This window comes from Mercurialis annua, linkage group LG5 (genome assembly GCF_937616625.2).
Source record: "Mercurialis annua linkage group LG5, ddMerAnnu1.2, whole genome shotgun sequence".
Lineage (NCBI taxonomy): Eukaryota > Viridiplantae > Streptophyta > Magnoliopsida > Malpighiales > Euphorbiaceae > Mercurialis > Mercurialis annua.
In genome coordinates this window covers 43,124,391-43,136,779 of record NC_065574.1, presented here as the reverse complement: position 1 = coordinate 43,136,779, position 12,389 = coordinate 43,124,391, and the positions used below count along the sequence as shown (strand labels likewise).

General features: G+C 36.2%; 1 protein-coding gene across 1 annotated transcript; it reads left to right on the top strand.

The window, feature by feature from the left end:
* Positions 1-661: 661 nt before the first annotated feature.
* Positions 662-7,500, top strand: LOC126681895 (uncharacterized). The gene is made up of 7 exons (XM_050377451.1): positions 662-723; positions 802-3,222; positions 3,713-3,767; positions 3,892-3,959; positions 5,075-5,139; positions 5,336-5,415; positions 7,267-7,500. The coding sequence occupies exons 1-7, from the start codon at positions 662-664 to the stop codon at positions 7,498-7,500; spliced, it is 2,985 nt and encodes a 994-aa protein (XP_050233408.1).
* Positions 7,501-12,389: the final 4,889 nt, after the last annotated feature.

Sequence of the window (12,389 nt, the reverse complement as noted above, 5' to 3'; positions counted from 1 at the left end):
ATCTACATTTAAAAAATATATTTTTAAAAAATAAAATTAAGGAGACGTTTTAATGGACAAAAAGAATCAAAGAATATAAAAATTTAAGCATAATTACTATATTATTTATTTGTAAGTAAAAAAAGTTAAGAGACTTTATGCTGAGGGGCCAAGGGCCCTCTTGGGGACTACCTGGCCCCGTCTCTATCGAAAATGTATCGGCATCAATAAATAAAACCCTACCGCCGCTATTGTTGATAATTTATATTTTAAAATTAAAATTCATATTTTTAAAATTCATATATAATAAGTATATTTTTTATATAATTTAAATAAATATGTATATAAATTATTTATGTTTTAAAAAAATAATAAATTCAATATATTTATATTTTATAATTAAAAATAAAATTAAAATTTTAATATTGTTGATAATTTATATATTAAAACTAATATTCATATTTTTAAAATTTATATATAATAAATAAATTTACTATATAATTTAAATAAATATGTCTATATATTATTTATGTTTTTTAAAAACAATTAAAAAATTAATATATTTATCTTTTAAAATTAAAATTTTAATATTTATGTAGAATAAATAAATTTTCTACAGAATATAAGTAATTAAAAAAATTAATAAGAACAGTGAAAGTATAATGAAAAATAAAGACAAAAAATGACTTGCATCACGCGCGGCGGGGTCTTTAAAGTAGATGCACCAGCAAAAGCTGGTTACAAGTTGATAAATATATGCTGATATCATGATGATGTAAGCAAAAGGGTAGAAATTGAAAACTTATGTCATTGTAATGGTAGTTGGAGGTATTCTAAACCTGAAATTAATGAGGTTTTTGTTAATCATTTTACTGCTTTGTTTAATGATAATAATACTACCCAATTTGGCTATGTGGCTGTTCCAAGCCGTGTGAATGAGATTCAGAATGATGATTTATGCCGTCCTGTTGTAGCAGTTGAGGTTAAGAATGCAGTTTTTTCTATGCATGATGACAAATCGCCTGGGCCTGATGGCTTTAATCCTGCTTTTTATAAAAAGTATTGGAATATTGTGGGGGCGGATGTTGTGCGCGCTTGTGAGGAGTTTTTTGAGTCTGGGTCGTTTAAGAAGGGCTTTACGGATACTGCTATTGTCCTTATTCCTAAGATAAAGAATCCTGAGAATGTTGGGGATCTGAGACCTATATCGTTGTGTAACGTCGTTTACAAAATTATCGCTAAGGTCCTTGCTAACAGAATGAAGAGTATTATGCCTTGTATTATCTCAGAAAATCAAAGTGCCTTTGTGGAGAATCGCCTAATCACAGATAATTTTCTAATTGCATTTGAAGTGGGTCATTACTTGAAGCAGAAGCGGAGGGGTAAAAATGGCGCGGCGGCATTAAAAGTTGACATGAGCAAGGCCTACGACAGAGTGAGATGGGATTTTATCAGAGTTATGATGCTGAATTTGGGTTTTAACCATAGGTGGGTTGATCTTATTATGGCTTGTGTCATGTCTGTCCGTTACACTAGCATAGGAGATAATTTCAGTTTGTCTCCGATCGTTCCGAGTAGAGGGCTCAGGCAGGGTGATCCGTTGTCTCCGTATTTGTTTATTATCTGTGCTGAGGGGTTAACTAGTATGCTAGTTGAGAGTGAAAGGCAGGGGAGAATTCATGGTATTTCGATTTGCAGAGGAGCGCAGTCAGTTAGCCACTTATTCTTTGCGGATGATTGCTATTTATTTTTTCGTGCAAATCTGGTGGAAGCCGAGGAAGTAAAAGGGATATTTGATAGATATGAGCAGTTGTCGGGTCAGAAGGTCAACTTTCACAAATCCAACCTTATGCTTAGTTCTAATATGGATTCGGCGTTTGGAGATGCTATTGCGAGAGTTCTTAGTGTTCAAGTTGTGGTGAATCAAGGGAAGTATCTTGGTCTACCATCTCTTATTGGTAGAAACAAAAGGCAGATTTTTCAGTTTATTAAAGAGCGGATTTGGCAAAAAATGAAGGGGTGGAGTGCTAAGTTTCTTTCTAGAAGTGGTAAGGAGGTGCTTATTAAGTCTATAGCTCAAGCTATTCCAAATTATATTATGAACGTGTTTTTAATTCCACATGGGCTTTGCGATGAGCTTGAAAGAATGATGAACTCGTTTTGGTGGGGTCGAAACCAAGCGGAGAAAAAAGGGATTAATTGGGCTAGTTGGACTAGGCTTTGTGATCCAAAGAAATTTGGCGGTTTGGGTTTTAAGAAAATTCGTGAATTCAATGTGGCCATGTTAGGGAAGCAAGCTTGGAGAATGATTTCTATGGACGATAATTTGATGGTCAAAGTTTTTAAGGCAAAATATTTTCCTAATTGTTCTTTTCTAGAAGCTAAGCTAGGCTCTAACCCTAGTTATGTTTGGAGAAGTATTTTCGAGTCACAAGAGGTGATGAAGTTGGGAGCGAGGGTTAGAATTGGTGATGGCTGGTCAACAAGGATTTGGAGAGACCCTTGGCTATGTGAGTCGGGGTCGGGCTGTGTTTCTGATCCGATGCCGGAGACTCATGAGGGTGCCACAGTCAATCAACTCATGGAAATGCAATCCAAAGCTTGGGATATGGGTCTGATTTCTGATGTTTTTTCAGTACAGGTGGCTGCCAGTATTCTTCGTGTCCCCTTGAGTGTGAGGAATGTGAAAGATAGATGGTTTTGGTTACAGGAGAAGCGAGGTAATTTCACGGTTAAAAGTTGCTATAGGTTGATGAGAGGGGAGATGATTAACGCTGTTGATAGCATATGGAGTGCGATTTGGCGGCTGCATGTCCCCATGCACGTACGAAATTTTGTTTGGAGAATGTGTTCTGGATTTCTTCCTACTTATGATGCCTTAGCAAATAAGAAAGTTTTTATTTATCCTGTGTGTCCGGTGTGTGGTTGTGAGGATGAGTCAGCTTGCCATCTTTTTATCAGCTGTCGGTTTGCGCAAGAGTGTTGGAGGTCAGCAGGTATAGCGTTTGTGAGTTATGCAGGTACAAGAGTTGTGGACTGGGTCAAGTCTTGGCTGGTTGTAGCTGATAAGGAGTCTGCCTGTGTTATTTCAATGGTTTGTTGGCACATCTGGTCCAACAGAAACAGTATTGTTTGGTCTGATAAGCGGTTGGAGGTGTTGGACGTGCTTAATATGGCGGGGTGTCAGCTCACTGCGTGGAGAAAGGCAAGGGAATCTAATCCAGCTAATGATAAAAAAGCAGAGTAAAAATATAAATAAATTATTTTGCTAATTGAGAGTACAACTAAAAACAATAGAAAAATAGAGTAAAAAAGTAAATTTTTAAAATTGAGGTATTGAGAAAAAATAAATTTTTTAAAAAAAAATTGTGCAAATTCCTCTACTTTTATTTCTTATTATCATCAAAAATTAATTAATTTTTCTAAATATTCAGTTGTTGAAATAAAAAAATTATAAATATATAAATTTAATAAAATAAAATAATGCATGAGGTATAATAAATAAATTACAAATAAAAAATAAATTTAATTTTAAAATATAATATTATTAAAATTATAATTAAATTTTTATTTTATTAAAATTTAATATAAATTAAATAAAAAATACATTACGATCAATTTTATAATGAAATATGTTTTTGAAGGTTATAAAAAAATTTTAATTAATTTTATAATTAAAAAGAATTAGATATTCTAAAGATTTGACTGTCTCCACATATGCAACGGATTAAAGGGAGAATTTTTCACTCTTAGAGGATGAATCCAGACCGGCATTTTTCATGAAAGTTGTAGGTATTTGAGTTATCTTTTCAGGGACGTTTAAATCGATGAAATCCAACGTCAGGGGAACAGGTTATGAAATAAATACACAATCTGAATACATATAGATTTCACACTGATATACACATGCAGCAGCTTCATGGCACCTTTCATACATCTTCTAGGTCGAATCCGGATTGGATGTCTCCTGAAAGTCGTAGGTATTCGAGTTACCTTTCCAAGGACATTTGAATCGATGAAATCCAACGTTGGAAAAATGATTTACGAATTAAATACTCGGACTGAGTACATGCAGATTCATAAAGCTGCACACATGCAGCAGCTTCGAGCGCACTTTCGTCCCTTTTTCAGGTTGAATCCAGACCGGACAGCTTCATGAACTTTGTAGGTATTCAAGTTACCTTTCCGTGGACGTCTGAATCTGTTAAATCCGACGTCTGAAAAGCGAGTTATGATAAATATACTCGGGCTGGTTTTTGAAAATATATTTCTATCCCCTTTCTATCGCTTGAATAGCTACCGATTACTAAAAATTTCACTTCAAAATAATAAATTTCGGTTAAATAAAAAAAAGTGGAGAAATTGGACGCGTGTTGAATTTTTCGGATAAAATAGATTATTATGAATTAATAAAAAACAGGTATATTTAAATTCAAATTTAAAATAATTGAACATATGTATTTTACTTAAATAAATTATAAATAATAATAAATCATATCCATAATGTTTAGCAATGAGGAAAAGACGACAAACATATATATTACCCTCCCTATAGAGTTTAGAATGCAATTGGTGAGGAGTTATAAACATTTTTATCACAACAATATGTTATTTGGTGAGGAGTCACCATGCCTCTACACATGCAGCAGCTTCAAGGGCAATTTTGTCCTTATTTGAGGATGAATCTGAATTTGATTTCTTCATGAAAAATGTAGGTATTTGAGTCAGATTTATAGGACCGTTCGAATCGATTAAATCGGAGGTCGGAAAAAGGAGTTATGACATAAAAAGCCAGGATAATTTTGGAAGATGCTTCTACCTTTACGGATATAGTCATGTGTAAAATTTCAATCTACGGGATATCCTATAGATAGTGCGTAGATTTGGCCATGTCTCCACACAAGAAGGAGTTAAAGGGAGATTTCGTCCCTCTTAGAGGATGAATCCGGACCGAACATCTTCACGAAAGTTGTAGATATTTGAGTTACCTTTTCAGGGACGTTTGAATCGATAAAATCCGATGTCGGGAGAACGAGTTATGACATAAATACACAATCTGAATATATGTAGGTTTCATACTGATATAAACATGCAGCAGCTTTATGGCACCGTTCGTCCATGTTCCAGGTTTAATACGGATTGGAGGTTTTCATGAAAGTCGTAGGTATTCAAGTTACCTATTTAGGGACAGTTTAATCGATGAAATCCGACATCGGAAAAACGATTTACGAATTAAATACTTGGACTGTGTACGTGCAGATTTCATAAAACTGCACACATGCAGCATCCTCAAGGGCACTTTTGTCTTTTTTTTTCAGGTTTTAATCTGGACCAGACGTCTTCATGAACGTTGTAGGTATTCGAGTTACCTTTACATGGACGTCTGAATTAGTTACATCCGACGTCCATAAAGCGAGTTATGATAAAACTACTCGGGTTGGTTTTCGAAAATATACTTATATCTCCTTTCTATCGCTTGAATAGCTACCGATTACTAATAAATTAACTTTAAAATAATAAATTTCAGTTAAATAAAATAACATGGAGAAATCGGACGAGTGTTGAATTATTTGGATAAAATTAATTATTATAAATTAATAAAAAGGAGGTATATGGAAATTCAAATTTAAAATAATTGAGCATATGTATTTTACTTAAATAAATTATAAATAATAATAAATCTTGTCCATAATGTTTAGTCAATAGGGAAAGAAGACAAAGTAAGCATATAAATCCCCCTCCCTATGGAGTTTTGAATGCAATTAAGTTATGAACATTTTTATCACAAAACTATATTATTTGGTGAGGAGTCACCATGCCTCTACACATGCAGCAGCTTCAAGGGAATTTCATCCTTATTTGAGGATGAATCCGAATTTGATTTTTTCACAAAATATGTAGGTATTCGAGCCGTTCGAATCGATTAAATCGGAGGTCAGAAAAAAGAGTTATGGCATAAATAGTAGGGATGGTTTTAGAAGATACTTCTATATTTTTCAAAAAATATGGATATATACGGATATAGGCATGTGTAAAATTTCAGTCTACGGAAGGGATATCCTATAGATAGTGCGTACATTTGACCATGTCTCCACACATGCAGCAGTTGAAGGGAGATTTCGTCTCTCTTAGAGGAAGAATCCCGACCGGTTTATAAAAGTTGTAGATATTCGAGTTACCTTTCTAAGAACGTTTGAATCGATGAAATCCGACGTCGAGGGAACGTGTTATGACATAAATACACAATCTGAATATATATATAGATTTTACACTGATATACACATGCAGCAGCTTCATGGCACCTTTCGTCCATGTTCCAGGTCGAATCCGGTTTGGATGTATTCATGAAAGTTCTAGGTATTTGAGTTACCTTTCCAGGAACATTTGAATTGATGTAATCCAACGTTGGAAAAACGATTTACGAATTAAATACTCGGAGTTGATACATGCAGATTTCATTAAGTTGCACCCATGCAGCAGCTTCAAGGGAACTTTCGTCCCTTTTTCAGGTTGAATCCGGACCAAACGTCTTCATGAACGTTGTAGGTATTCGAGTTACCCTTCCATAGACGTCTGAATAAGTAAAATCCGACGTCTGAAAAGCGAGTTATGATAAAAATACTCGGGATGATTTTTGAAAATATACTTCTATCCCCTTTCTATCGCTTGCATAGCTACCGATTACTAAAAACTGAACTTCAAAATAATAAATTCCAGTTCAATAAAATAATATGGTGAAATCGGACGCGTGTTAAATTATTCGGATAAAATAAATTATTATAAATTAATAAAAAGGAGTTATATTTAAATTCAAATTTAAAATAATTAAACATATGTATTTTACTTAAATAAATTATAAATAATAATAAATCATGTGTTGAGTTATTGCTCATGTCATTCCTATTTGGATTAGAATACTTAATCCTTTGTTTAGCATTGTTTTCCTTTTAGGATTTGTAGTCTAGTTCCTTAATGGATTAGGACTTAAATTGTGTTTTAAGGGTTCACTATAAATTTAAGTGATGACCCTATTTTAAACACACAAAAAACATATAGAATAAATTCTCTCTCTGCCCGTGGGTTAGATTGCATTGATCAAACCACGTAAAAATCTTGTGTGATTCTTTTCTCTTTTCTTGTTTATTTTCTGCTGCGCTAACAAGTGATATCAGAGCCTAGATTTTAAATATGAGATTGTAGGTATTTTTTTGATTGAAGATGTCGCTTCATAAATTCGATATTGAGAAATTAAATGGTTCGAATGACTTTACTTTATGGAAAGTCTAGATGAGGGCTGTTTTGATTCAACAAGGATGCGTTGCGGTGTTAGGAGGAGAGAACAATTTATTGGAAGGTTTGTCTGTGGGAGAGAAGGCAAATATTATGTCAAAGGCACATAGTACAATTTTATTGAGTCTTTCAGATGAGGTGTTTAGAGAGGTTATCGGTGAAGAAATTGTTGATGCTTTAACCGGAGCGTTGGAAAGCAAGTTTCAGATGAAATCTCTTATAAACCTGTAATACCCCAAAATATTTTAAGGTAATTAAGTTGTGTCACGTGTCGTGATTTCTGATAAATTAAATTAAGGAGAATTTAATTTAATTATATCGGAAATTCAGGATAAAATTTAATGAGTCAATTAGCGGGATTTAAGGAATTAATTTTAAAATTTGGAATGTGGAGGTATTTTGGGACTAAATTATAAATTTTGAAAAGTTTAGGGACTAAAGTGCAAATTAGCCAATTAAGCCCCGAAAATAGAAATTTGAGGATTTTCGATGGAAATATATATATTGAGTTAGTATTATTTATTCGGATATAAATAATACGTATATGAATCAATAGAAAGATTAATTGAATAGGTTTTGGATTAAATTGAAACTTTTGAAAAGTTTCAAGGACCAAAGCGCGAATTAACCAGTATATATAAGAATCCTTCATAAGGAAGGAATGGAAATGATCAGATCCATTTCTTTCCTTCTTCGTTCCAAAAACGGCGATAACGTACGGTTCGTCGCGCGGTTTCCGTTTCTCGTCCGTTTCCGACGTTCTATAACTCCAAACGATCGTATTTCGACGGTTATTTACGGTAAGCGTGACGTTTTACCGTTTCGTTGATTATATTTTGAGATATATCGATTCAAAGTTTTAGGCCACGAAACGATTTTATCGTTTATTCGATTATAGGATCGTATTTAGGTGTTTTGAAGTTAGAAATAGCGTTTTGGATACGTTTTGAGCGTTTTGGCGCGTTGAAGCTCGTCGGAATCGAGTTCCGGGCAAAAGCCCGTGGCTGTGCGTTGCACAGTCGAACTGTGCGAACGCACAGTCAGGTGACTGTGCGAACGCACAGTCAGGTGACTGTGCGAACGCACAGTCATGGACTGTGCGAATGCACAGTCTGCTAGGACAGTGCGAACGCACAGTCACACCGTGCAGACGCACAGTCCCCTGTGCAATCGCACAGGCAGACGCGCGTACGCACAGTGTTTTCGCCAATCGACCTAGTTTTTTGAGAAAATTATATACGCGCATATCGAGATTTGAAATGGATTAGTAATTGATTAATTTGAGACGTTAACCTAATGAGGTTAAAAGAGAATTGAGTTAAAAGTGGTATTTTATCCATAAACGAGTTTGATACCGTTTATCGGGATAATCACGTGAGAGGCACGACGGTTAATAAAGTTCAGTGTGTCGAGTCTTGAGTCTAGAGTCAATCTTAGAATAGGATTCTAATATAAGTCAGATGTTTTAAAATTTGTTTTAGATCCGGCGAGGCAAGAAGCAGCTGGACCAGTAGTTCGGGAAGCTTGACGTTCTAAAGCCCCGACGTATTTTGGATAAGCGTTTTCTGTGAGTTTATACGATTTGCTTCTAAAGTATTTATTCAAGCAATTATTTTATATTGCTTTCTGTTTGAATTGCATGATTTATATATGAAATTTTTATATGAATTGCACATATGCTTGATTTAAAACCAGTATTGATCCGATGGAACGTGCTACCTATTGAGCGGCAATAGGACTATGTGATCACCAGTTTTGATTTGATACAGCTGTGAATACGATTAAGTACACGAATTCTGAAGGCAGATGTATGATTGTGATACGAGAGTGAACTCGGTTACAGTGTAACCTGAGCCCCGTATCTAGTGGGTTAGACCCACCACTGGAATTAAGAGAATTGTCGCGACTGACGTGGTAGAGTGTGAATACTCCCGGGTCGGACTATTGGATAAGTTTTCCTCTGAGTATATACGTTTAACATATTCGAGGATTAGGGTTTCAATCGGATCCTGTACTTGGCCGCATGTGATTGATTACGATTTTATGTTTATTTGAATACTTATTAGTAAATGTATGAACTCACTCAGTATATTCCAATATACTGACCCCTCACAGATTTCCTTTCAGGATAAAGACGCTTTGAAGCAACGGACTTCTATCCTACTCCCAGAAGTCTGTATTTTTGAGTATGTAAAGAAACAGTACTTTACTCTTAGAGCTGCAGTAGATAAGTATTTTGTCAGTTAGCTTGTATGTAAAGTTTTCTGTAAATATTACTTTAACGTTTTGAAGTTTTAAACGTTTTACGCTTGCTGCGTTATATATATTGTGACTGCCAGAGGATATGTGTGCCTGGCATGTGTGTTTCTGCATGACACGTGTTTATTTATGTCATGCATGACGTTTATGTTTCGCGAAAAATTATTTTACGTTTTTAGGCTTGCTACGGGTTTTGGAGCAACCACTCCCATTCCCTAGCGCCGGTCTCGGCCCTGAGATTGGGTCGTGACAAAACCGGTTGTATCAGAAACAACGTTTGTATACATTGAGGAGGATGATGGAGAATACTCAGGTAAGAGATCATGTTAATAACTTCAATCAAATTGTTATAGATTTACAAGGTGTTGGTGTTTCGATTGAAGAAGAGGATCAATCCCTCATTCTCTTATGTTCTTTGCTCATTTCATATGAAAACTTTGTTGATACAATGTTATACGGTAGAGATTCGATTTCTGTTAGTGATTTAAAGGATGATTTGTAATCAAAAGAACAAGAGAAAAAGGTATCTAACTCTAATGAGGAGGAATCGGTTTCTGGTCTTGTGGTGAGTCGGGGCAGGAGTCATGAGAGAGATGGTGGGAAAGGAAACAGGTCACGTTCCAAATCAAAGTCTAATGGACGAGGATGCTATCACTGCAAGGACAAGGGGCACTTTAGAAGGGATTATCCAAAGCTGAAAAAGGGTGGCGAAAACAAGGAATCAAGCGGTAATGCGAATGCAACTATGGTACATGAGAGTTTTGATGAGGAAGAAAGCGGTGATGTTTTGACTGTGAGTACATCAAGTTCTGATAGTACTTGGGTCCTAGATACTGTGCATCTTATCATATATCTCCTAGAAAGGAATTGTTTAATTCTTTCAAGGAGTGGAATGGCATTGTAAAGGTGGCGAATGATAAGGAGCTTGCTGCCAAGGGTAATGGTTCTGTTCAGGTCAAGATGTATGATGGTATGGTTAGATCATTTGATGCTTGGTTTATTCCTGAACTGCGGAAGAATTTGATTTCTGTGGGTACACTTGACAAACAAGGGTACAACCACTCAGGTGGAGATGGACATATCTGAATTTCTAAAGGTGCATTGACTGTGATGAATGGTGTGCTACAACACGACATTTATATTCTCATGGAGAGTGCGGTAGTGGGAATAGTGGCGGTTGCTCGGTCCTTGGAGGTGCATGATAGTAAAACCGAGTTGTGGCATCGGAGGTTAGGTCACATGAGTGAGAGAGGGCTGTCCATATTGTGTAAACAAGGGTTGTTAGAAGGAGCGGAAACTGGAAAGCTGAAGTTCTGTGAAACTTGTATTCTTGGCAAGCAACGCAGGGTGAAATTCAGTTCTGGCAGGCACACTTCTAAAGGCATCCTGGATTATATTCACTCGGATTTATGGGGTCCTGCTCGGGTTGAATCTCATAGGGGACTCAAGTATTTTGTGACCTTTATCAATGACTACTCGAGAAAGGTGTGGTTGTATTTTGCGAAATCAAAGGATGAAGTATTTAGGCGGTTCAAGGAATGGAAGACCATGGTTGAAAAACATACTAGTAGACAGGCCAAGACACTCAGGACGGACAAGTTTTACAATCCACCATTCGATGACTTATGTAGAAAAGAAGGTATAGTGAGGCATCACACTGTACGGTATACACCACAGCAGAATGGGGTTATAGAGCGGATAAACCAAACACTACTAAAGCGTGCTCGGTGCATGCGGTTAAACGCGGGTCTTCCAAAGAGTTTCTGGGTTGAAGCAGTTAACACTACTTGTTATGTGGTGAATAGATCCCTATCTACTGCAATTGATTTGAAGACGCCTCAAGAGGTATGGTATGGTAAACCCTCTAATTATTCTGGCTTGCGTGTTTTTGGTTGTGTTGCCTATGCTCATGCTAATGATGGTAAACTTGAGGCGAGGGCAATGAAATGCATATTTCTAGGGTATGCGACTGAAGTTAAAGGGTACAAAATGTGGTGCAGAGAGATGGATAGAACTCCAAAACTGATTATTAGTAGAGACGTAACCTTTGATGAATCTACTATGTTTGGCCAGAAAGAGGAACTTTGTGATCTTGCAGGAAAAACTAATCTGGGTGCCAGCTAGAAGGTGGAGTTTGTAGCTCCAAATAGGATTACTACTGATCCTATAAGCGAGCCTAATGAAGAAGTGGTAGAAGAGAGAATAGCAACAAGGAGAGGAAGAAGGAAAATCAGAACAACAATGAGATATATGGATTGTGTTGATACGATTGATACTAATCCTATGGCTTATGCTTTGGAGATAAGTGAGATCATTGATTCTGATGAGCCGCAGTCATATAAAGAAGCAGAGCAGAGTAGAGAGGCATCTAAATGGTTAATTGCCATGAATGAGGAGATGGAGTCTCTTGAGATGAACAGCACATGGGAGCTGGTACCTCGATCAAAAGGAGTGAAACCGGTAGGATGCAAATGGTTCTTTAAGAAGAAAGAGGGTATTCCTGAAGTTGAATCAGCTAGATTCAAGGCTAGACTTGCAGCGAAGGGTTTTTCACAAAAGGAGGGAATTGACTACAATGAAGTATTCTCCCCTGTTGTGAAGCACAAAACCATTCGGGTTCTTCTAGCTATGGGATCTTGAGTTAGAACAACTTGATGTGAAAACAGCGTTCTTGCATGGGAGTTTAGAGGAGCAGATTTATATGTCACAACCGGAGGGATTTCTTGATTCTGATCAAAAGGACTATGTGTGTTCGCTAAAAAAATCCTTGTATGGTTTGAAGCAATCTTCTAGACAGTGGTACAAGAGGTTTGATGCTTTCATGCTTTCTCATGGGTATGTTCGAAATCAGTTTGACAATT